A 23,942-nucleotide genomic window follows, 5' to 3' on the forward strand; every position below is an offset into this window, starting at 1 on the left:
GTGCTAGGACCCCAGCAGTTTAAATCCATGATTTTTCTCTTGGACTCCTCCATTGACCGCTTCTTCTTATCAGAATCTGCAGAGGAAGATTTGGCTGAGAGTTCCTTGGCTTAATAACAAGATTTGATATTGTTTTGGCACATTTTTGCAGTAATCCAAGGAGATAATACCTTGTACAAGTACAACTACAAACACTTTGGTCTTTCAAAGTTGAACTCATGATTGATTGTTGTGATCTTTAGTAATTTAGAGTGATGCAAATGAAAGAGACTCAACGAGAGAAATTGGGGTTTCCATTTTGGGATAGTCCCGGTTTTTTGGGAGTTAGAGATGGTTTTTCTTTATATATATATATATATATATATATATATATAAGGAAAATCCTAGGACAATAATTTTTACTGCAACTTGCTTGTGACAAGTAATGAGCGATAGAGTAAAAATAGTAAGTACACAACTCCATCATTCACAATTTGTCATATAAAAAAGTTGTAATAAAAATTGTAGTAAAAATTGTGATCTTAGCATTATTTTTTTTTCTTAAGTACCTATTTGGGTACTAATGAAAAGGTAGCGTCTTGCGTCTGCGTTTTCTTCCTTTTCTTTTTTTTAGATGCGCGTTCTGTGATTGTGGTATGTTTCTAATAAGTCTCGTGCACTGTTTATGAGACCCACAAACCTCTTTTTTACCAAAATTTCATTAAAAATAAGTCTCACGATACTATTTATATATTTAAAAATTATTTTTTTATAATATTTTTAATTTTCAGTTTTTAATTTTTAATTTTTAGTAAAATAAACGGAATTCAAAAACATCCTAAGGCTGTGTTTGGATGGGTGGAATATAGGGAGGATGGAAAATATAAGAGGGAAAATGGGGTGGAAAACTCAGTTTTCCACTGTTTGGGAATGAGGGGAAAATCAGAAAGAGTGGAAAACCGGGAGAAACTTTTCTCTCCCGGGCCCGCAAAATTCTTCCTCCCAAATCGGGAGGAAAATCAGTGAGGGAAAACTGCATGATTGTTATTTTACCAAAATACCCGCCCACCTACCCTCATTCATACCCTTCACCTACCCAGCTGAAGACTTTTGCCCACAAACCCACTTTCTCTCATCTTCTCATCTCAGCTTCAAACCGTCCAGTGGTCCAGGTTCTCCTCTCTTTTCTTTTCTTTTTTCAACGTGATCTATTGTTTCCCATCCTCATTATACTCCTCATTTTCTTGTTGATTTTTTGGTTTCGTATGACATTCAATATATATATATATTTTTTTTCATTCGTTTATCTATCATGCACTCATTAGTTTCGTTTTGTTTTTTTCTCCAACCAAGGGGTCTTTTGATTTCCTCTCCAGCCGTGACAGGTATGATCTTCTCCATTTTTTTTGCTATTTGATTTTTTTTTTTTTTCGTTCTTCCCGGAATCTTTCTCCAATATATATATATATATATATATATATATATATATATTTTAAAATTCTTTTCCCTTTAATATATAAAGAATCCGTGTATTGATTGTTTGTTTTCTTCTACTTCGGACTTCGGTGCCTCTCACTCTCACTCACTGCCTCCTCTGCTTCTCGCCTTCTCTGTGCCTCTGCTTCGGACTTCGGTGGTCAGTGGCCGAGGCTCTGTATCTGTGCTTGTTATTCGCCTTAAAATTTTCAGTCAGTTCAGTCCACTACTCCACTGGTAACTTCTATTATCAATTATTCTTTCAATTATTAGTATTTAATGAATTATAGGGCATTATAGTTTACATTTTACAGAGCATAGCATTTTAGTTTACATGTGTTCCTGCCTTTGTGTGTGTTCATAGTTGGTGGATTTTATTGTTTGGTATTAGTTGTGATTGTTAGAATCTGTTGGTGTTAAGGATTTCATTTATTAGTGGTTGTGTTTTGCTGAATCCATGTTAATTTTCATCCAAGTTTGCTGAATCCTGTTGGTATTAGTTGTGATTGTTAGAATCCATGTTAATTTCCATCTAAGTTTGTGTGTAATGATAACAGCAAACTTACCCCTCTCCACAGTTTTTATCTTTCTCTGGATTTCCATCACAGAACTCTTGATTTACAGCCTGAGAATACACTCTGCATAGCCTTATCACAGCATCAATGACCGTGTAACTTTTACCACTTAATGCTAACTATAACCCTACAAATGCAATAGATTTTATTCTATCCTTTCTATTCTATCCAATTATCGGTCTCAACATTCTCATTTGTCCATTTCATCCTTACTGTTCTTGCTCTCTCTCACACACACACACACACACACACAAACTCTAGGCAACATCTTTGTCATATTCCTATTGCTTATGAATGATTGATACATCATGGGCTTTGCAAGCCTAACATTCTCTCTTTGGATGGAAATTATATAATATGGCTATGAAATTGGTCGTGATTATGGTATATGCTAAAAAAGAATAAAAAAATAATACATTTTTTAACACTAATATCCAATTTGATCCCTAGATTTTAGAAAGTAGCAATTAACATTCCCTACCAATAATTTGTCTCAGATTAAGAACTTGAGCTTGACATAATTTCTTACATGATTAGTTATGTGTATTAGTTTTTATTTTATTTTATTTATTTATTTTTTTATTTTTTATATATATAGTGTTTCTTTGCTAGTTATGTTTGGGATGATAAAAACAAAACAACAAGAGTAAGGTGCTTTAATTAGTAATTATTATGACCAATGTATTGATTATTTTTTACTTGTGATGGATATTTGGTAGATGGATAATTCAACTAATTGGGATAATAGTCCACCGGAAGATTTGAGTAAGAGTTGGGAGGAAAATTGTCAAGATCAATTAAGGAATATTCATGAATTGAACAAATTTGGTTTGCAACTTTTGATTGATTGGCAGAGAAGACGAGATGTAGCAATTTTGCAACTTCTTGTACATGTGGTGCATGGAATATGGATGATGGGCATATATTGTAGTCCACGTTATGTGGATAGAGTACTTACCGAAAGTAGTGCGGAAAGAGAAAATGTTAGGCAAGAATTACTAAGTGAACTTAGATGCAGTAGGAAATGTAGAGACATAATTTGAATGGGGCCTTATGCCTTTGCTAAGTTGTGTGAAATTCTTCGAGGAACTGGCCGTCTTAAAGACACTAGGAATGCTTCTATTGAAGAGCAAGTAGCCAAGTTTCTTTACATTTTAGCACATAATGAGAGAATCCGTACGGTTTCCTTTTTCTTCCGTCGTTCTAATGAGACCGTAAGCCGTTATTTTCACAATGTGTTGAGAGCAGTCATCTACTTAGAAGATCAGTTCCTTCTACAACCTAATGGAGCAGAGGTTCCCCAACAGATACGAAATAGTCATAGATTTTACCCATACTTTAAGGTAAACATATTTTTAAGCAACTATATGGATTGCTTTAATATGAATAAAAATTTCTTGATTTAATAGATTGCTTTAATTCCAGGATTGTGTAGGGGCTATTGATGGGACACATATTCGTGTAAAAGTGTCAGCAAAAGATGCGCCTAGATATCGAGGGAGAAAAGAGTACACAACTCAAAATGTATTGGCAGCATGTGATTTTGACATGAGGTTTACATACGTTTTACCGGGATGGGAAGGGATTGCCTCTGACTCGAGGATAATTAAAAACGCTTTAAGTAGGGAAGACAAACTTATAATCCCTAGAGGTAATGTTAAGTTATAAATACAAAGTATACTTATAAATACAAAGCATACTTATAAAAAATATAGAGAATTACTTATATATAGTGAATTACTTATATAAATTATTTTCTTAATAGGAAAATATTATCTAGTAGATGCGGGCTTTATGCTGAGAAGTGGACTTATGGCGCCATATAGGGGTGTACGTTATCATTTAAAAGAGTATTCAGCACGTGGCCCAGAAAATGTTGAGGAACTATTTAATCATCGACATTCCTCTTTGCGCAATGTCATTGAAAGGACATTTGGTGTGTTGAAGAAACAATTTCCTATTATATCTGGAATGACAGAACCTTTTTTTCCAGTTGATATAGTTACTGAGATTATCTTGGCTTGTTGTATATTGCACAACTATCTTATGGGAGTTGATCCGGATGAAAGGTTGATTGCAGAAGTTGATCAAGAGATTTCAAATGATGACATACATAATGAAGCTAGAAACAGTAGAAATGATAGTGATGCAGATGCTAGAAGAGGAGCAATATTACGAACTAGTATAGCAACTAGAATGTGGAATGACTATGTATCGCATGATCAATAATTTTACTCATTATGTTATGAGATTTGACTTGCTTATGTGTATTTTTCTTTATGGAATAGTTTCGAATGGAATGACTATTGCTGAACATTTACCAATAGTTGCTTTTGTACAATTATTATGTGTACTTTATTAATGTTTTAGATAAATGTTCAATTACTAGTTTACTTATAGCAACATTATGCTATGTCGTATTTTATTTTGTTGGTTTGTTTGAAGTATTTATATGTGAATCTTATTAATTTCTTTGTAATAGTTGTATGTAATCTTGTAAATACTAATATGTTTAACATGCAGTCTTTAAAAATGCCTAAGACATTGAAGAAGACAACTGATAGTGAGTCTAAAGCGACTAACATGAGATGGACTGATGACATGGATGGCTTCTTACTTAACGTCATGTTGGAGGAACAAAACAATGGAAATAGGCCTAATGGAATATGGACTTCTCATGCTTTCTCAAATATGTGTAAAAAGTGTTCAGAATCGTTCGGTTATACAGTTGAGAAAGGTAATATCAAGAATCGCATCAAAACATTGAAAGGTACTTTCCATTCATGTTATGACCTTTTCAAGAACATGAGTGGATTTGCATGGAATCCTATTACTGGACTTTTTGAGGCTGAAGATGAAGTGTGGGAACCTTTAATAGAGGTTAGTTATATTTATTTTGATATTGTAAAATGTTTTTTAGAGCAAGTTGATACATTGTGTTGGTATTTTGTTGTAATAATAATAATAATACTAATAAGTGTATATTGTATTTTTATAGGCAAACTCAAATGCTAAAAAATGGAAAAGAACTCCAATTCACCATTATGAGAAGCTGTTTGATTTGTTTTCCAAGGATAGGGCAAATGGTGAAGGTTCTATTAGTGCAAAGGAGAAAGTCCGTCGATGGGAAAAGGACAGAGAGGATAGCGTAAATTTGGAAGAGAATATTGATTGCTTTGGTGAGTTTAGCATGCCAAATGTAGATTCATATTCTCCAATGGTCTCTCCTTCCTACTCATGTGAGACATCGTCCAAGAAGGCGAAGAAAACACCTGAAATGGTTGAAATGCTTGAAAAGCAGATGGAAATTTTTCAATCCGGAATTGATAATGTAGCAGCAAGTATAAGGCAAGGAAATGAAATTGCTAAGGAGGGACTTGCTATTATGATGCAAGGACATGAGATTGCTAAAGAGGGACTTGCTATCATGGAGAGAGGACGTCCACGTTGTTACTCTGAGGATGAAGTTTTTTCTGAATTGGTGAAAATAGGAATACCAACGGAACACCAACTTGATGCTATGCTCTTCCTAATTAAGGATCCAACCAAAATGAGAGCATTTTTTGGTGTTCCAACTACTGAGTTACGTCGACAAATATTATTGAAGATGATGTATCCTAAGGAACCTTAGTGATTGGATAATTGTCACTTGACTGTTGGTAGTAGCTAACTTTTTTGGGTTGAATGTAGTGTAAATTTGATTTGCTAACTTTTGATAGTAGTTGACTTTTGTGGGTTGAATGCAGTGTCAACTCACTTTTGGTAGTAGCTGAATTTTGATTTGCTAACTTTTGTGGGCTGAATGTAGTATATTACATAATTAGCAATATTTGATGAATTTGTATTTCAGTTAAGACACTAGAAGATAATGTAATATTTTAACTTGTATTGTGCTATGGATGAATGAAATTAATATAATTTTGTTCCAAAGTTTTATATTTTTTCTTGGTTCAGATCTGCATTTTGGACTTGCTAGGTGTGTTGGATTGATGCTAAGAAGAAATTCAAGAGGCTAGTATGGCAACCTGGAAGGAGCAGTGTTGGGACCATACTGTGCTTGAGTAATATGTTAATTCTTGTTATAAATTATGATTGACACCTATCCGCTGCCTTATAGAATACACTCTGATGTTAAAATTTTTTGCTTTGTATGATTTATGTAAAGAATACATGTGTAAATTCATTTCTTTAAAATGATTTTGCAATAGTTCTCAAGGTTTATAAATTTTAGAAATCTTCTTTCATAGTCTTAGATATTTTTACCACTGTGGGGTTGGAATTCTAATGATTTTAATTGACAATGTAATATCTAAACTGTAGTGCGAATCCTACATATCTAGTTGTGGGTCATTGACTTATCCTCAACTTGCAAGTTATTTTTTCTTTTTTTGACATTGGTGAGATAATGTTTGTACCTACTTGACAACGGATTATATTATTGAAGAGATTACAAAAGTTGGCTTTGTCCTATTCAAGCTCAAGGATGGCCAATGGCTCTAAGGTGCCGTGATCTAATTGGTGTTGCTGAAACAGGGTCAGGGAAGACACTTGCCTACCTGTTGCCTGCCATTGTCCATGTTAATGCCCAGCCAATTCTTTGTAAAGGGTGTAATGTTTGGCTGAAACGTGTGAAAAAAGAAAAAAAGAAAAAAAAATGCTGAAATCTGAAAAAAAGAAAAAAGAAAAAAGATTATAATGTAATTTTTACATTATAATAATAAAAATGTAAATATAAATTTATATATATGATGTGGTAAATTTTATATTATTTAATGAGTACAAATAAATTTACTTCTAATATATTATGTAACAAAGGTATAATAGTCAATTTATATAAATTATATTTTCCATCCTTCCATTTTTCTTTCCAACCAAACAAAAGAGTTTTCCACCCTCCCACTTTTCCACCCCTCCAACCAAACACATAAGAGGGAAAACTAAATATTTTTCATCTTCCCACTTTTCCATCCCCCACAATTTTCAATCCTCCCACTTTTCCATTCTCCCATCCAAACAAAGCCTAAATGTAAGACCAACGAGTGGGAAAAAGAAACTGACCAAGTTTTGTCAATAAAAACCCAGAAAGTACTTAGCGTGTGTGCATTGCCTTGTTATTGCCGGGCCTGGCGCACATTGATATAAGGTCAAGCTGTCACTGCCTCGGCCCCACCAAAAGTCCCCCTTTATTTTATTATTTTTTCTCTATTGTTTCACTTTTTATTTTTATTTATTTATATATATATATATATATATATATATATAAAATGTAGTATATATAATAAAAGTTTAACTTAGAAATCGTGGTTATACTAAGTGACTGTATCAAATTACAGAAAATTTATTAAATTTCTATTTAAAAAATTAAATTTAGTTATTTGGTGGCATATAACTACTATATCTAAGAGACCTAATTAGTTTGAATAGCAGAAACTAAATCAACAAGCTATATCATCAAATTTCTATTTAAAAAATTAAATTTAGTTATTTGGTGGCATACAACTACCATACCTAAGAGACCTAATTAGTTTGAATAGCAAAAACTAAATTAACAAGCTATATCTTATCTAATTTAACATAATGGACTTCTTTTTTCCATATCAACTTTTCTTTTTTATACCATATCAACTTCTTGAGACGAGAAGTTCTATATTTTTTGATTTTATGGACTTTTTTTAGGAAATTTATCAAATTTCTGTTTAAAAAATTAAATTTAGTTATTTGGTGGCATACAGCTACTATACCTAAGACACCTAATTAGTTTGAATAGCAAAAACTAAATTAACAAGCTATATCTTTTCTAATTTAACGAAATGGACTTTTTTTTTTTTTTTATACCACATCAACTTCTTGAGATGAGAAGTTCTATATCTTTTTGATTTTATGGACTTTTTTTTAGGATATATATATATATATATATAAAAGTTCTATATCTTTTTGATTTTATGGACTTTTTTTTAGGATATATATATATAATTTAATGTCATTAACAACATGGACTCCTTTTTCTTTTCTTTTTTTTTTTCCATATGAACTTCTTGATATGAGAAGTTCTATATCCTTTTTGATTTTCTGGACTCTTTTTTTTTTTTTTTTTTTTTTTTTTTCATGTCAACTTCTTCAAGAAGTTTAGGATATATATATATATATATATATATATATATATATATTCACACACACACACACACACACAGTTATTTGATGTATTTTTTCATTCTCTTACCAATTGTACGGTTTTTTGATTTAGTCTTTCCTTCTACCTACAACACCTACAACCTCACAAGTATGTATTTGTTTACTCCAATTTTTTTTATTATAATCAAAAAGGTTTTACGTATTTGTTGCTTTTGTTTAAGATAATTTCCTTAAATTTGATATATTTTATATGCTTATGGTTTGAGAATCAATGATTAAATATTGTTAGACATGCTTTCATAGTGGTGGGTCTTCCATGAGAATTGATATATTAATTTATACAAATCTCTTATTCTCCTTTTGGAAGTTCTATGATTTTGTATATCATATATGAATTAAATGTTTATGACATGGTTCCAATGGTGATATGTTGTTTCCATCCCCTCAATGTCGATTTTGTGGACAATCTTCTTTTTGGCTTATGTATTTGTTATAATTTATTAATTATTTTCATTAAAGTTCTTTTACATACACATTATATATATATTTTTTAATCTTGACATTAATTTGATGTTAGATTATTGCTAACAAAAAGAAAAGGGTTAGTACAATTTTAGAACTTCTTATTTCTGATAGTTCAATTTATATTTTCTTAAATTAGTATTTTGTGAACTAAAATAGTTCAACAATAAACTATTTTAATATGTTGTATTTCAATATAGTTCTGAAGAATCCAAATTCAACCTTGATGAGAAAGAGAAAATGATTGAGTCATTGCAATTTGTTAATTTTGACCTTTATAAAGATTGAAAAAGAATAGGTTAGTTTTTTGTTTTTTGTTTTTGTTAATATTGAGATTTATGTTAGAATGATAACATTTACCATTGGTCAACTTTGAATATATATTTACTATTGGTTAAATTTGAATATATATAAATATTAATTGATATAAATGGAGAAATAATATTTTAGATACATGCTGGACATACAAGTTGGAGACATAATAGAATTTGCAAATATGCAAGTCTAAATAAGCATAAAGCTATGCCAAAGAATCAAATGCATGGCACAAAAACAAGGGAGACAAAGAGAGAAAAAAGTACTTGCAACGCAACTTTCCAATATGGTAGAAGAGGTAAGAATGACAGAAATATGTTATTTGTTTAATCAAAAGTTGATAGGTTTCTCACTATTGTTTTGAATATGTAATTTATATATATATATATATATATATATATGCGTGTGTAGTTTTTTTATGAACAAAAAATGGGTAGAGAGGGGCGACTTGAGTTGACGTCTTCCACCTCAAATTCTATTAAATGTTTTAAGTAATTTAAAATAAATTAAATATTTTGATTATATATCATAATTTTATATTTTAATAGGTAAAATTTATATACTACACACCATGTATACACAAAGTGACTCAATATATTTATGCATACATGTTGCAAAATTAATTTGTTTTTATTGTGTGACTCATAAATTATTAATAGAGTTTCAACTTTCAACATATATAATTTTTAATTAAGCCGTGCATTGCACGGGCATAATACTAGTTATATCAATATTTTTAAGGTCAAAATTTATGAAATAAAAATAATAATAGAAAAAGGAAATAAGAAACAAATTTAATTCAAGAGAAAAAAAAATGCTCAAATATTGTTATTTTTCAAAAGTGTTATGAGTTCAAAATTTTAATGTAGTAGTTTTTTTTTCTTCTCTAATATGTATAAATAAAAAGACAAAGTTTAACTAACCTTATTCAATAAAATAAATATTACTATATATTTTGAAAATCTAACCGTTGAACTGCATGTTCTTTACGCTTTTAATATACATATAAAATTTTGTGTCAATCAAATATTATTTACTATATAATCTATAAGCTTATATTTTATATATAATTTCGAACTACACAAACTTGCAATCTAAACAATTTATTGATAATATAGCTATTGATCTTTAATTTTCTAGAAATTTTGCAACCATGGAGGATATAAGGAGAAGATGTAATCTAACGGTGGATTTGTCAAAATTTACCTCCAATAAAAATATATTAAATAAGGTCATAGCCTAAGGTTACAACCAATTTTGTCGCTAAATTTTGTCATAAATAAAATAAATAAATATTGTTTTAGGTTACACTTTAAAGTTTCAAACGCTCAAATAGTTACTATATGTGTTCTCAAAAAAAAAAAAAAAAAAATACTACATAGTTCAAAATTTTTATAATTTAATCATTTTATGAGTTTGACAAAACCCAACAAGTTGTACTTAAGGTTTATCTAATTACTAAAAACCATCATATAAGAATTAAAAGTGGAATTTTTACTATGAAAAATAATTACTACACTGCTACACAACCTATTCAGATATATAAAATAAAATATAATAGATATGCTTATCAGTTTTCTAACATTAAAATACCACTTAATATTTACATGTGTCATATACTCATGTTATTATACAAATTGATCTTAAGTATTGTATATATGTTGGAAATAAAAGCGAGAAATATTACCTGAGCCTTCTTTTTATTTGTATCAAGTAAGTTTATTAATAAGAGGCAGTGGAGTTAAGGCCCAGACTAAGTTAATCTTTGAGACGATAAGTGTTGTTTACGAAATTTTTTAGTTTGATAGATCAATAGTTGTAACCTGTCTTGAACGAAACTTTAACGGTTGCCGTGAGGTTTACTAAACTTGTTTATTTTTTTGACAAGAAAGTTTCTCAAACTAAGAAGGAAGATAAATGTAGTCTTGAACTAAAGACGTGGACTTAAAAATTCTATTACATATAAGGAAGGTGTTAAACACTCCACGACACCTGAGACAGTACCTTATTTTGAGTTTCATTCCTAATTTCTACTATTTGAAGAGTACCTCAAGTATTTGGCAATTGGATCTTGATAGCCTTTTGCTGTTAATACGACAAATATATACAGTAAATACCATTAAAAATGTGTGTTGACTCAATTATGCTTGCTAAAGAAGTGGCAAACATTTTGTGTTTCTCAACCTTTTCGGGTATTATATCTTCTAAGGCACTGACAAAGTCTACACTCTACAGTACGAGGAATCAAGAATTATGCAATACTTATTTCATACATAAATGCAAATGGCATATATATAGCCACGTACGTACTCTAAGTTAAAGATAAGTTAGGTCTCGATTATTGTCTCCATAATAATTTGGGATGAAATTCCTTTATATGGATGATTTGAAGATTTCTGTTTAAAGGTGTATATCAATTTGATTACGACGTGTGAAAATGCATGTGCGATGATTTTTTTTTTTCAGTGAGTTGATTTCTCTGACTGACCCAATGCTAATATGTTATCATAGAGATAGCTGACTCCATCTAATATTTGTTTTTTTTTTTTTTTTTTGATGAAAAATTTAGTGTTTGTTTGTTTCTTAGTCTAATGTAATTTTTACAAAGGTGAGATTAAGACTTAATTTTGTTTTTTATTTTTCTCATACACATTTTCTTTGGATGGGTATTCTGATATATAATTCTTTTTTTGGCTAAATAAAAAAATGGTAGAACATGAACATCAGAGCAAGTCATGTCCTATTTAACAAGATATACCATAGGATTTTCTCATTTAGCCTATAGCACTAGTGCTAATGAGTCTCATATGATTGCGAGGTGGACGAAGCGCTAGACTGCTAGACCCCCATACTAGAGTTTTATGAAGATTTTACATTCTTTTCCCAAATTTAAGAAGACCTCAAAAATATTGGGTCAATAATCGAACACAATTGTTTCACAAAAAGGGAAAAAAAAATGCTATGAGCTTATTATGAACATGTCAAATAATTATTGACAATCAATTTTCCTAAAAACTTGTAAAAAAATGATATTGATAAAATCTAAATACAATGCAAAGTTTTGGCAGTTGACCTTGAATAGAAGTGTGAAGTGAGGGTAAATATGATCACATGGAACAGTGTCATGTTAGAGATGTAATGTTTTTTACAATGCATTGAATGATAAATTGTAATTAGAATGGGTAAAGCCTAAGTTCAGGGTTTTCAGTGCATTGGATTGAAGTCAAGGGTGAGTTTGGTTCAGCTTTTTGAAACTGGACTTTTTGAAAAAATGAGGTTTTCAAAAAGTGCGGTATGAAACTGGGCTTTTTGGAAAAGCTGAGTGTTTGGTAAAAACTGTTAAAAAGTGTTTTTTGAAAAAACTGAGTGTTTGACTAGCACTTATAAAAGTGGAGGTTTGAGTTATAAATTACCAAAAAGGACAAGATATATATATATATATATATATATATAAAAGAGAATTCTTTATTTTAATTATCTCTCTTAATGGATTCTCAAAAATTATCTCTCTTAATGCAAGTTATGGACACACTAAAGTCTATATGACAAGTTGTTAATGGTAGATAAAAAAATAATAATGTTACTAGTAGGTCCAAATGAGAACCAATAATAACTTACTGTGTAAAATTTACTATGAGATTGTTATGAAAATATTGTGTCAATAACACTATTTTTTTTCTAAAGAAAATAGCACTAATTTAAAAAGTCCAGAGATACAATAAAATGTGACAATATTTTCACAATACTATTTGTTTTTAGTTGTGGTCAATCCTAGTCTAATAAAAGATTTGATACCTTAATTGTTTTGAAACTTTTGTGATAATTTATTGTGTCCTAATACAGTTGTAATTTTCATTTTGTAAATTTCCTTACATGGACATGTATCCCACTCTACCTTTTACTTTCATTTTTTTTCTTTTTTTTACTTTTTTTTTTTCTCAACCACACGTTTCCTTTCACCTGTATCTTCTTCCACCTTTATATTCTCCCATCCTTATCTTCTTTCTCTGCTTCTCATCTTCTTTTTGCTTCTCATTTTCTCTAATTTCATTAAAAATCAATTAAGGTGAGTTCTGTAGCAGAGCAGCATGGAGAGGACCTTTGCAGTAGCACAGAGAGGACCTTTGCAGCAGCACAGAGAGGCTTGTTCTGTAGCAGAGTAGCACAGAGAGGACCTTTGTAATAGCACAGTGGGAAATTTGGTAATTTAACACTGCCCCCAACGGTAATATTGATGAAATGCACATTAGCTTTTACAAAAGACTCTGAAGAGCTGCCCACTGCCAAAGTCCTTTTCCTTCACAATTTCAAAACCCTGCTTTTAGCTAAAGCTGCTTTTAAAATCAAACCAAACGCTCATATAATTTTTTGAGTTTCAAAAAGCACTTTTTGCCTTCTGAAAGTGCAAACAAACGGGCACCAAGTCCGATTAGAATAACATTACTTTCACTAAGTTCACTATTAACACTAATTTGACAATCCATCAATCACAATAAAATTCACTAACAAGGGAAGGGGGGGGGGGGGGGGAGGAGGAAAACAGGGTTTAAAAACATTTCTTGTTAATTGTGACAATTTTGGATCATTTGATTTATTGTGGGTACATGCTCTAATATGTGTTATTTGTTTTACCTTTTTACATGCAAAGAAAAAATAATAATAACAATAACAACATAAATCAATAATCTCTCTATTAGGTGGATCATCTAGCTCCAATTTTGGTATTTGAATAGAAGTTCTACTCTTGACAGGTGAAAGCGAATCTTAGCTACTTTTAGGTATTTATTTATTTATTTATTTATAGGGTGAAAATACTATCATTTACAAAAGAGAAACATTCACATCAAACAATAGAGCCTCTAAGGCAAGAGGAGGAGGATCTTTCATTCAAGTTACATCTTAGAGATAAACTAACAAACTTAGTTAAAGATTGCGCCACTGAGTTACCAAATCGCCAAACACATTAGAAATATTTATTGTGAAGATCAGCCACCAATGTCTTTATTTCTTGCAAAATATGCCCAAGTGTGAATAATCCATATTCGGTAGAGAGAGTTTGCTCATAACATTAATATTATCACCCTCAATGTGGGTGAGTGATTATAGGATATACGTAATTTCAAATGTTACTATTCAAAATGTTCTTGCCTTCTTGGTTAGGTTTGACAAGGACAAGTTATCTTTTACCTTTAGTTTTATAACTCTCATTGCTCTCAAGTAGGAGTGTGTATGAGTTGGGTTAGGTTAGGTTTAGGGGATTTTTCAACCCAACCCACCATGGTGGGTTATAAAAAATCCAACCTCGCCCAACCCATTTCAAGGGTTCAACCTAACCCACATGGATTGGGTTGGGTCAGGTTGAACCCATGGGTTGGACAATTTTTTTTTTAATTTTTAAAATACTATTATTATTAAATTGAGCAAAAAAGAATATATCCCACTTGCCACTTGAGTTAATAAACAAAATATACATGAACTAGTATTCCGATTCAGTTATAAACAAAATATATCCAACTGTGTTGATAAACAAAATATACATGAACTAGTATCCCAACTTAGTTATTAACAAATAAGAGTGGAGTGGGAAGTGGCTAAGAGAAATAAGATTGTTAGGGTTTGCGAGGTAATTGAGTTTTATATAGGAGCCGAACAAGGGAAAAATTAAATAAAAAATTATTAATTATATAATATATATTTAATTATATATTAAATATATATAAAATTTAAATTTTAAATATATAAGTGGGTTAGGTCGGGTTAGGCAGGTTTGTAATTGTTATGACCCAAGCCCAACTCACCAATCTCTAAAATCCAGGTTAGATTGGCAGTGGTGGCTCCACGTTTTTCATTTAGGGGGTTAATAATGGCGGAGCCATGAATCTATTGGCAGGTGAGGCGTGAGTAAAAAATAAAATGATTTTTTGTTTTGTTTTTTTTTTTTTTGTTTTTTGTTTTTTGTTTTTGTTTTTGTTTTTGTTTTTGTTTTTGTTTTTTTGTTTTTTTGTTTTTTGTTTTTTTTTTGTTTTTTTTTGTTTTTTTTTTGTTTTTTGTTTTTTTTTATGTTTTATGTTTTTTGTTTTTTTTTTTGTTTTTTGTTTTTTTTTTCCTGTATATGTATCTTCCATGTTATATACAACACAACTATATTGTACAATAATCTTAAAAAATATTGTGGGTGGCCGAGGACCGAGGATAAAGTTGAAGAGTTGCAGTGTAGGTGTGGAGATGCCATGGTCCACGGGCTTGAGGAGGAAAGTCACTTGAGAAGATGAAGGGATGAGTCAAAGGACTCTGAGGTGTTCCAAGTAGGAAGAAGAATCTGAAAAGATAGAATTAGTGATCATAAGGGAAGCCTCTAGTTTGGAGTAGCTTGTCGCCTCCGCATTAAATGGTGAGCAACAGTTTTATTAGCTGCATTGATAAGGAAGTGGCCTGAACAGTGTAAGTCATAGCTAAGCAGACTCCTTCCACCACCTTCTCCAGATGTAAAAAGAGACAAGTGTCATGAGAGGAGGTTGGTTAGGTAAAGATGGATGGTTGAGATATAAGGGAGGGGGGATTATATAAGAAAAAGGAGGTTTACAGAGAAAGGGATCCAGGAAAAAACAAGTATCTAGAGATAGAGAAGAAACAAAAAGAACACTGAGAGAAGAGAGTAAACAGTAATATTTCTTATGTAATTGTGGCCTCCTCGGGCTAGTTTGTATTGAGAAATTAGTTCATCCATCTATTAACATTTTCCTTTTCTTCCTTATTATCATCCTTGAATAAGCCCCCCCTTTAGTTGTTTGTTTCCCCTCTTACAAATTCATCGTTTTGGGCCATGGTTGAACTGATCCAGCCACTATTCTAAGTGGGCATGGGCCGCCAGTTTATCTGGTCTTTACAAATATTAACATTCAAAAGATCGTTAAGACAACAATCATTGGATGCATAAGCGAATAGAATTAAATAACTAATCATACATTTTTATCAAATTAATAATAACTTATTATATAATTTATATTTATAAGTTATATCAATTGAATAAAAATATTAAATAAATAATAATAGTAACACACTTAGGAGTAGGGTTGGGGCCTGGGAGTAAGCGTGAAACTAAGAAAAATAATACTCCAGTAATAAAATTTTGCATTTGAAGTGTATGGTTTTTTAAATATGCACGCTGTCACTCTCTTGGAATTGGAGTAAACAGTAAAAGATTTCTTGAACTTGGAAATGTGTAGAGCACTTATCAAAATATTTGATCAGACATAGAGAAAAACTAAGAAAACATAAATACAAAATCAAACGTAGAGAAAAACTATGGCTCATGTTCAAACTTATCTCAATTGGGTTTAACAAAAAATTTAAAGTCAGGGTGTTCAAATTTTTATTATAGAGGTAAAAAAAATTATATATAATTTTTTTTTTTGGACCAAATCATGGGGTTCATTTGAAACCCCTGGGTTGGTCTTGGAGCCGCCCCTGTAGGTCAGTTAAGTCTCATCCAACAGAATTAAATTATGCTCTAGAATGATATTTCCTCTCAATAATGGCATGATTAAATGACTTTACTGTGTTAACAGTATCTAAGCCTGCCTAGTTGTTTTCAATTTTTCATCCTTGGGTCCTCTTCATGTTTTTAATTTTCTCACATTGTTGTCTTCTTTACTTTCATATCTTCTACGTGGGCCTATAATGCTTTCACCGTTGGACTCATTAACTAGCCTTTTAATGATTAAGGCAAAAGTTGGGCTTTGAAGAATTGTATTAACATGGAACAAAATTCATACTATCTTATTTTGCCACTCTATTTGCAACATGGTACACAATTTCATAAAATTGTTTTTAGATTTGAGGATTTAAAATTAAAGAATTAAAAAAAATCTAATATAAATTATTTCATATAAATTTAACAACCCATTACAAATTTCATTTGTAAGGACCAAACTAAACACTTACGATGTTCTAGATTTAAAATAACATCTTACAACTAATAATTTCAAAACTAGATATTAATAAAACTTAAATCCATTCATAAATTTATTAGAAAAATTTACTCTTTCATGCTTTATTCAAGTCATTTAAATATATTAAAATTCAAAATTATTTCTTTATCAAATACTTCTGTTTATAGGAACCATTAGGTGTACTATTAATTTTACTCCTTTTATTTTTTATTCGTGATCAGGCCATGTAAATGTATACAAGATCATCTACAACATATACTTTATTAACAAAGTCAAAATGTATACAAGATCATCTCCAACATATACTATATTAACAAAGTCCTCTCTAATTTAGAGAACAAAACCATATAATGTTCCTCCAATGGTTTCTCTAAAAAGGAGATAGTTTTGTTCATGAATAATGGCTCTCTTGACCAAGAGAGCCACTATAAATGCACAAAGAGTTAAATATAGTTTCTCTTTTTTCTTTCTCTCTTTTCTCATAACAAGATTAAAAAAAAAAAAAAATTATTTAAATGAGATAGAATAAGAATATTGAGCCTATTGAAAAATATATTTTAAAAAATAGGTAAGTAAAACAAAAACAAAAAAGTGGATTTAATTCTCCAAATTGGGTAAAAATAATAAAATATGCCTCTTCTCTTGGAGATTCTCTAAAACTAGCTAGTATGGCTAACTAGCTATTCTACCCATGAAAGCAACCTCTTAATTATACAAAGTAAAATTACACTATCTTGGTTTAAAATAGATTGACCCCAGTTAATTAATTCAATTATCCAAGTAAATTACATGCAAATTATGGAAGCACCAACAAATCACTAATTAACTAATATGCAGCAGAAAATAAATAATATGGTGATTTGTTGATGAATGGCGAAAACCTCTCACAAGGTAAAAACCCTACCAGATAAATTTAAAATCACCACTCCTATGAATCCACTAATCAAAATCAAGCAGTTACAAATATGAGGAATCTTACCACTACCTTGACCTATCCTAAAATACCAACCTATATTTGAACATTCGTTTCAATACCCAATTGAACTTAATCTTGTAATAAACTTCTTTGCTTTGCACAAATCTCCAATCTATAACTAATTCCTTTGCACGGATCCCAATACGTGACTAACTCCAGCAACTTGATTGATTGTTGTTGGTTTCAAAGTTCTTCACTTCATAAACAATGAAGATTAGGAAGTACTTGATTACAAAACCCTAAGGCATATAAACATAGTAGCTTCACATAGAGTATATGAGTTCTAGGTCTCTATTTTCGTACTTGATGACTTTCAAAATAAACCATATATATGACTAGATCACTATGATTTCCAAACAGATACAGACAGATGTCCCTAAGTCATTTTTACTATTCACAAGCATGCGTAAAAAGAGTTCAGACAAGGACAAAAAAGATTTTTGAAAGTCACTACTGTTCCAAAGTTCCAAAGTCATTGCCAGTACGAAGATTTTCAGATAGACACAAGAAAGTCTAGACAAAAATGAACAGATGTTTAAAGTATAGACAGACATTTAAAGTTACTACTGTTCACTAGCATGCGTACCCAGACAGATTGCCAGATAGACTATTATTGTTCAAGATTCTACCGACAGATTAACTTGAGTTCACTTTACTTAACTCAGGTTCACTTTACTTAACTTAGGTTACTTTTGAAGACTTACCATGGTTCACTCCATTTATAAAAAGACAGACTTTGAAGACAGAAGACAGGTCACAATTTTAAGGTTCAATTCTCAGGTTTAAAGCTTAGGTCTAAGATAGCTCTCCCTTTCCCTCAGAAAGACTCTTGTAATCCTGTAACCCTTCCCTTCTAGACAGATATAATCTTGTAACCCTTTACAGATTTTACTTTGTAATCTTTTAACTCTTCAGACAATATTTATTTTAAAGCTTGTAAGAAAGATAGAAGTTTTCAGTTTTAATTAAAGACAGAAGTTTTATTCAAGTAAGATTTTACTAGTTTTTGTTTTCATATTCCATACTCTATTTTAATTTATTTTGACTATATCTATTTTGCTATCTTCTTCTTTATCATCTATTTTATCATTGTTTATGCTTCAATATTACTGCTGTGCTCTCTCCTGGGTAGTTAATGGTATGGTATCAGAGCCATGGATGGTAGATGTATGAGTTTTATTTCTCTGCAATTAAGAAGTTACTAGGAACATATATTACTACTTCAGCCACTACTTGCTCCTTGATAGCATTGGTTAGCCTCAGACTCGTTGGCAAACCATAGTTTCGCGTTGGTCAGCCCGTGATGTTAAGCCGACGGATAGGCGTTGTTAGGGTGGTCCCGATAGCAAGGATACCAGTGGTTAGAAATAGTTCCGCCAGTAATTATTAATTGCTTGGAAATAGAATGAATATGTTTAGTTGCTCATTATCTGTTGCTAGGACACGCTTAGGTCAGACACACACTAATCTGAACATGGAAAGTGATAAGATAATTAATTCTGAAGAATATAGCATTCAAGATATAGACAGAAATTTATTTATTTTTTTGTTACCACCAAACAAATCATATCCAGGTGAGCCTTGTAAAGCATACTGTCGCCATGTCTGCCAATCCCTGAACTTCTTGGAGCACCAGTTGAGGAGCAAGTTGGACGTGAATATGTTTAAACATCTTTTGTAATGTTGCAATATCTTCCATGAGCGGGACATTCTCCAAGCTAGTCAAGCAATGTGTTTGAATTAGCTTTACTCCGTGATTTGATTGTAGAAAAAGGATTACCTCCCTGAAACCTTGTTTCCACGCCTCATACAAAGCTTCTCTAATTGTGGATAGTAAGTTGGTTTCATCATTGCTGGAATGCCAGGAATAACAACCTTTACGAACGGACTGGCCTAAACGATTTTTGATCACAAAGGCACCTTCATTCCAAATAGCTTCGCGCGAACGCTTTTTTATATCTACTATAATTATTGCTTGCCAATTCTGAGTTCTGCATGTAGACTGGTTTCCAGTAGTTTTAGTAGGTGTTGAACCAATTTGGAGGTAATCATCTAATTCTATTTTCCATTCTGTCATGAAGTAACTGGTGCTTGAAATGGCTTGTTGGATGTCAACAGCTTTATTCTCAAATAGAACCATATTTCGATAAGTCCAAATCACCCAAAGAGTGGCACTAATATCTGTAAGAACATTATCTTCCTGTCCATTACCTGCCTTACATTTTTCAAGAATGCTTATCAACCATTGCCGGATAGAGGGGATAGTATCAGAACGAATGTTCCGTGGCGAGCCAAACCATAAAGCTCTAGCGAAGGGGCATTTGAGGAAAAGATGGTCCAATGTTTCATCTTCTTGTTCACACATTACACAATTGGTGCTAACAATAATTTGTCTTCTGTTGAGCTCCAATCTAGTGGGTAGCCCATTATGTAATAATTTCCATAAGAACAGACATATTTTATACGGTATTTTTAGTTTCCAAAGGTGTTTCCAGCCATGTTTATTCATACCATAATTAATTGTCCCATCTTGTCCCTTAGTAATCAGTTTGTATCCTTCATTTACTTTGTAGGTCCCCTTCTGTGATTGCAACCATAAAATTTTATCCAGAGCTCCAAACTTAGACTGTGGAGTGTTTAAAATCTCCCCTGCAACTCTCGTTTCATATATATTTGCAATGATTTCAGCCCTCCAAGTGCCTGCTTCAGTATCCATAAGATCTCTAACTGTGCCTCGGTCCAGTCCATATTCCACCAATGATGTTTCATTCCGAGGTCTATACCATAGTGGATCCCGTAATTTGATGCCATCCCCCATACCTACTGGCCATTTTGCTCCTATCAGTAGTGTTTCTTTTGTCCTCCATATTCCTTTCCATATTTGGGACGCAGTGGTTGGACATCGTTCCATATCCCAAAGGTTTTGAGCTGTTGGAAAGTACTTCCCTTTAAGAGTAGTAGCTAGTAGTGATTGTGGATTTTGGGTTATTCTCCAGTATTGCTTGGCTAAGAGTGCTTGATTAAATTGTTCTGTCTTCCTAATACTGACACCTCCTAATTCCTTAGGTAGGCAGATTGTATCCCAAGCTATGGTATGTAACTTCCTCACTTCTGCATTGTTTCCCCACCAAAAATCTCTAATGATTCTGTCAATTCTATTGCAGGTATCTTTTGATAATCTATGGATCGACATAGAATAGATTGGCATGGCTTGCATAACTGATTTAATAAGAGTTAGCTTCCCTGTAGGTGATAAGAGCTTACCTTTCCAAGTTTGGAGTCTACTTTGTAGCCGATCAATGATTTGGTTGCCAATTTCTCTTTTAGTTGTTCCCGGGTCTACTGGGACCCCTAGATATTTTCCAATCTTCTCTGCAATATTTACTTTGAACTTTCTAACTAAGTCTTCTTTTATAACATCATCACAGTTAGGACTGACCACCATGACAGATTTGGTGCCATTTATTTTTTGGCCTGACATTTCACAAAAGCTTTGTATGGTTTGGCTGAGCTTGTCTGTATTCTGTATGGCAATTTTGAAAAAGATGATAATGTCATCCGCAAACATGAGATGTGAGATAGGAAGCCCTCCTTTGTTTATTGCCACTCCCTTTAGCATACCTGTATCTTCTAATTTCTGCAACATACATGACAGAATATTTGTGCAAATAATAAATAGGTATGGTGATAGTGGGTCACCTTGCCTTATACCACAGTTGGGTTTGAATTTTTCTGTGGGAGATCCATTGACTAAAACGCTGTATGTTACTGTGGTGACACATTGCATTACCAATTGAATCCATTGCTGGCTAAAACCCAACTTCTGGAGTGTGGCTTCAAGAAAATTCCAATTTAGTCTATCATAGGCTTTACTCAAATCCAACTTTAGTGCAGCGAAACGAACCCTTCCCTTTTTTTTCCTCTTAATTGTGTGGAGTAACTCATGAGTCAAGATGATATTATCAGTGATCAATCTACCCTTGATAAATGCATTTTGGTGAGGAGTGATAAGCTCTTGCTAAAACTTTGGCAGCAATTTTGTAGGCCACATTACATAAGCTGATTGGTCTGTACTCACTAATTTTCTCTGGGTTGAGGCTTTTAGGAACTAAAGTGATAAACGTGTTGTTTAGTTCCTTGAGTATGTAGCCTGTTCTGAGAAAACTTAATGTAGCTTGTATCATTGATTGTCCCATTGTGTCCCAACATTTCTGGAAAAGCATTGCTGGAATACCTTCAGGGCCTGGGGCTTTCCATGAACCCAATTGGAAAGCCGCCTTTTTAATCTCTTCTATGTTAAATTCTCTATCCAGGATTTGCCGATGTAGGTGCGAGAGTCCTGGTAGTGTGTACTCATTCAAAACCTCCATAATAGTTGCAGTATTTACCCTTGATTCTGAATGGAAGGTACTTTGAAAATGTTGTTGTATATGATCCCTTAAATTTTGATCCTCATCTATCCATTGATCTGAGTGGTTCTTAAGTCTTGTTATGCGATTATCTGCTCTTCTTTTGCGAACAATAGCATGGAAGTATCTAGTATTTCTATCACCCTTTTTTGTCCAATCTTTCCTTGCTTTTTGTGCCCAAAACACTTCCTCCATATTCAGAAGTTGTTGGAGTTCTTTTTGTTTTTGTTGTTCTTGTTGGGAAATTTCTGAAATATCACTGTTATTTTGGATATAAGTAAGCTCCTCCTTTATTTTGGAAAGTTTCTGGTGCAAATTTCCAAATTCATTTCTATTCCAACTGATGCAAGCTTGCTTGACATTGTAAAGTTTGGATTTAAGGATATAGACAGAAATTTATTAGAATGGAATAAATGGAATATACCAACAAAAAGAACTGATAAAATCTATAGATAGACTTCTTTTTCTAAATTATCTTTCTTGACAGATTACACTATAAAAACTGTTGAAAGAACTTACTCTTTATTTAATGAATATGAAACAATTCAGTTATTTTCAATAGACTCAATTAACAGACATAGAGAAAAATATGCATTTTTACATGTTGGTTGGTTCAAGTAGCTGTTAAACCATTAACAAGAGAAGCCTTAAATGCAAGTGTTTTACTTTGTTTAAGAGATGACAAACATTTAAGATTTAATGACTCACTCCTAGGAATGATGGAAACAAGTTTACATAAAGGACCAATATATTTTAATTGTTATCCTAACTTTGCTTTAAGCTTATTTGACAGAAATATTATGGATGCTTTAACTTTGAATATAAAAATAAATGGTTATTACATGAAAGAAGGCTCAGAACCTTTAGCTGTTATTTATAGGATTTATTATAAACTGATGAAAACCACCGCCCTCAATCCATAGTTGATCCTTCCCCTAAAGGTCAGACTCTCCTTCTACAAGCCTTAACCCGAAATACTAGATTACGGGCACCTCAACAAATACAGTGGAAAGATATAACCCTTCCAGAAAAATGGCAACTTGAGGCCATTTCCCCCACACCAAATATAGAAAACATTGAACCAGGCTTCATAGCCCAAAATATAGATGGTACAGTTATTATTTCTTTTAATAATAATGACAAACATACTGATAGTCTCATAAGACCTAGTAGTTCTACAGGTAGAAAGACCCCTATGATGTTTACTCCTAGAAGCTCCTTTTCCTCTAGGACACCTTTCTCTGATTCCAGACCTTTACCTCCTCAGAATCTTCCTCCAATTATACACCTTCCCCCTATAAACACTAAGAAAACCCCTGTCCAGACAGAAACAACTTATTATTCGACAGATACCACACAACCTACCCCTAATGTTCACCAACCTCTTTATCAGCCCGAACCTCAACCTGATTCTCCTACCCACACAGATATATTAGGATTTACAGATGATAGACAAATTAATGTTTTATCTAAAGAATTTGTTTTAGATAAAGAACTACTAAAATATGATTACTTAAAACCCGAAGATAATGACAGAAAGAACCAATTCTTTGAAGAATACAATGAACAAGAAAGAAACAGTTTAATAACTAAGTATTATGAAATG

The 23,942-nt window shown here is 32.0% G+C and overlaps 3 protein-coding genes across 3 annotated transcripts; 2 read left to right on the forward strand and 1 right to left on the reverse strand.

Annotated features, from left to right (window-relative positions):
• Positions 1-1,554: 1,554 nt before the first annotated feature.
• LOC126720528 (uncharacterized) lies at positions 1,555-5,818 on the forward strand. Its single transcript, XM_050423034.1, has 3 exons — positions 1,555-1,692; positions 4,554-4,910; positions 5,029-5,818. The coding sequence occupies exons 2-3, from the start codon at positions 4,563-4,565 to the stop codon at positions 5,659-5,661; spliced, it is 981 nt and encodes a 326-aa protein (XP_050278991.1). The 5' UTR covers positions 1,555-1,692; positions 4,554-4,562; the 3' UTR covers positions 5,662-5,818.
• LOC126721316 (uncharacterized) lies at positions 3,074-4,259 on the forward strand. Its single transcript, XM_050424368.1, has 3 exons — positions 3,074-3,373; positions 3,456-3,681; positions 3,796-4,259. Exons 1-3 carry the CDS (start codon positions 3,074-3,076, stop codon positions 4,257-4,259), a joined length of 990 nt encoding a protein of 329 aa, XP_050280325.1.
• A 12,559-nt stretch (positions 5,819-18,377) lies between the features above and the next one.
• On the reverse strand, positions 18,378-22,531 carry LOC126721317 (uncharacterized). The gene is made up of 3 exons (XM_050424369.1): positions 21,953-22,531; positions 19,522-21,564; positions 18,378-18,440 (listed from the first exon to the last, which is right to left on the reverse strand). Exons 1-3 carry the CDS (start codon positions 22,529-22,531, stop codon positions 18,378-18,380), a joined length of 2,685 nt encoding a protein of 894 aa, XP_050280326.1.
• Between the last annotated feature and the right edge of the window lie 1,411 nt (positions 22,532-23,942).

Source organism: Quercus robur, chromosome 4 (genome assembly GCF_932294415.1).
Source record: "Quercus robur chromosome 4, dhQueRobu3.1, whole genome shotgun sequence".
Classification (NCBI taxonomy): domain Eukaryota; kingdom Viridiplantae; phylum Streptophyta; class Magnoliopsida; order Fagales; family Fagaceae; genus Quercus; species Quercus robur.

Coding starts and splice junctions, on each gene's coding strand:
- LOC126721316 (XM_050424368.1), top strand. CDS start 3,074: ATGGGGCCTTATGCCTTTGCTAAGTTGTGTGAAATTCTTCGAGGAACT. Junction 3,374..3,455: donor GATTTTACCCATACTTTAAG/GTAAACATATTT, acceptor CTTTAATTCCAG/GATTGTGTAGGGGCTATTGA. Junction 3,682..3,795: donor CAAACTTATAATCCCTAGAG/GTAATGTTAAGT, acceptor TTTTCTTAATAG/GAAAATATTATCTAGTAGAT.
- LOC126720528 (XM_050423034.1), top strand. CDS start 4,563: ATGCCTAAGACATTGAAGAAGACAACTGATAGTGAGTCTAAAGCGACT. Junction 4,911..5,028: donor TGTGGGAACCTTTAATAGAG/GTTAGTTATATT, acceptor GTATTTTTATAG/GCAAACTCAAATGCTAAAAA.
- LOC126721317 (XM_050424369.1), bottom strand. CDS start 22,531: ATGGAGGAAGTGTTTTGGGCACAAAAAGCAAGGAAAGATTGGACAAAA. Junction 21,565..21,952: donor CCTACAAAATTGCTGCCAAA/GTTTTAGCAAGA, acceptor TGTATGTTGCAG/AAATTAGAAGATACAGGTAT. Junction 18,441..19,521: donor GATTGGCAGACATGGCGACA/GTATGCTTTACA, acceptor ATTTTTGTCTAG/ACTTTCTTGTGTCTATCTGA.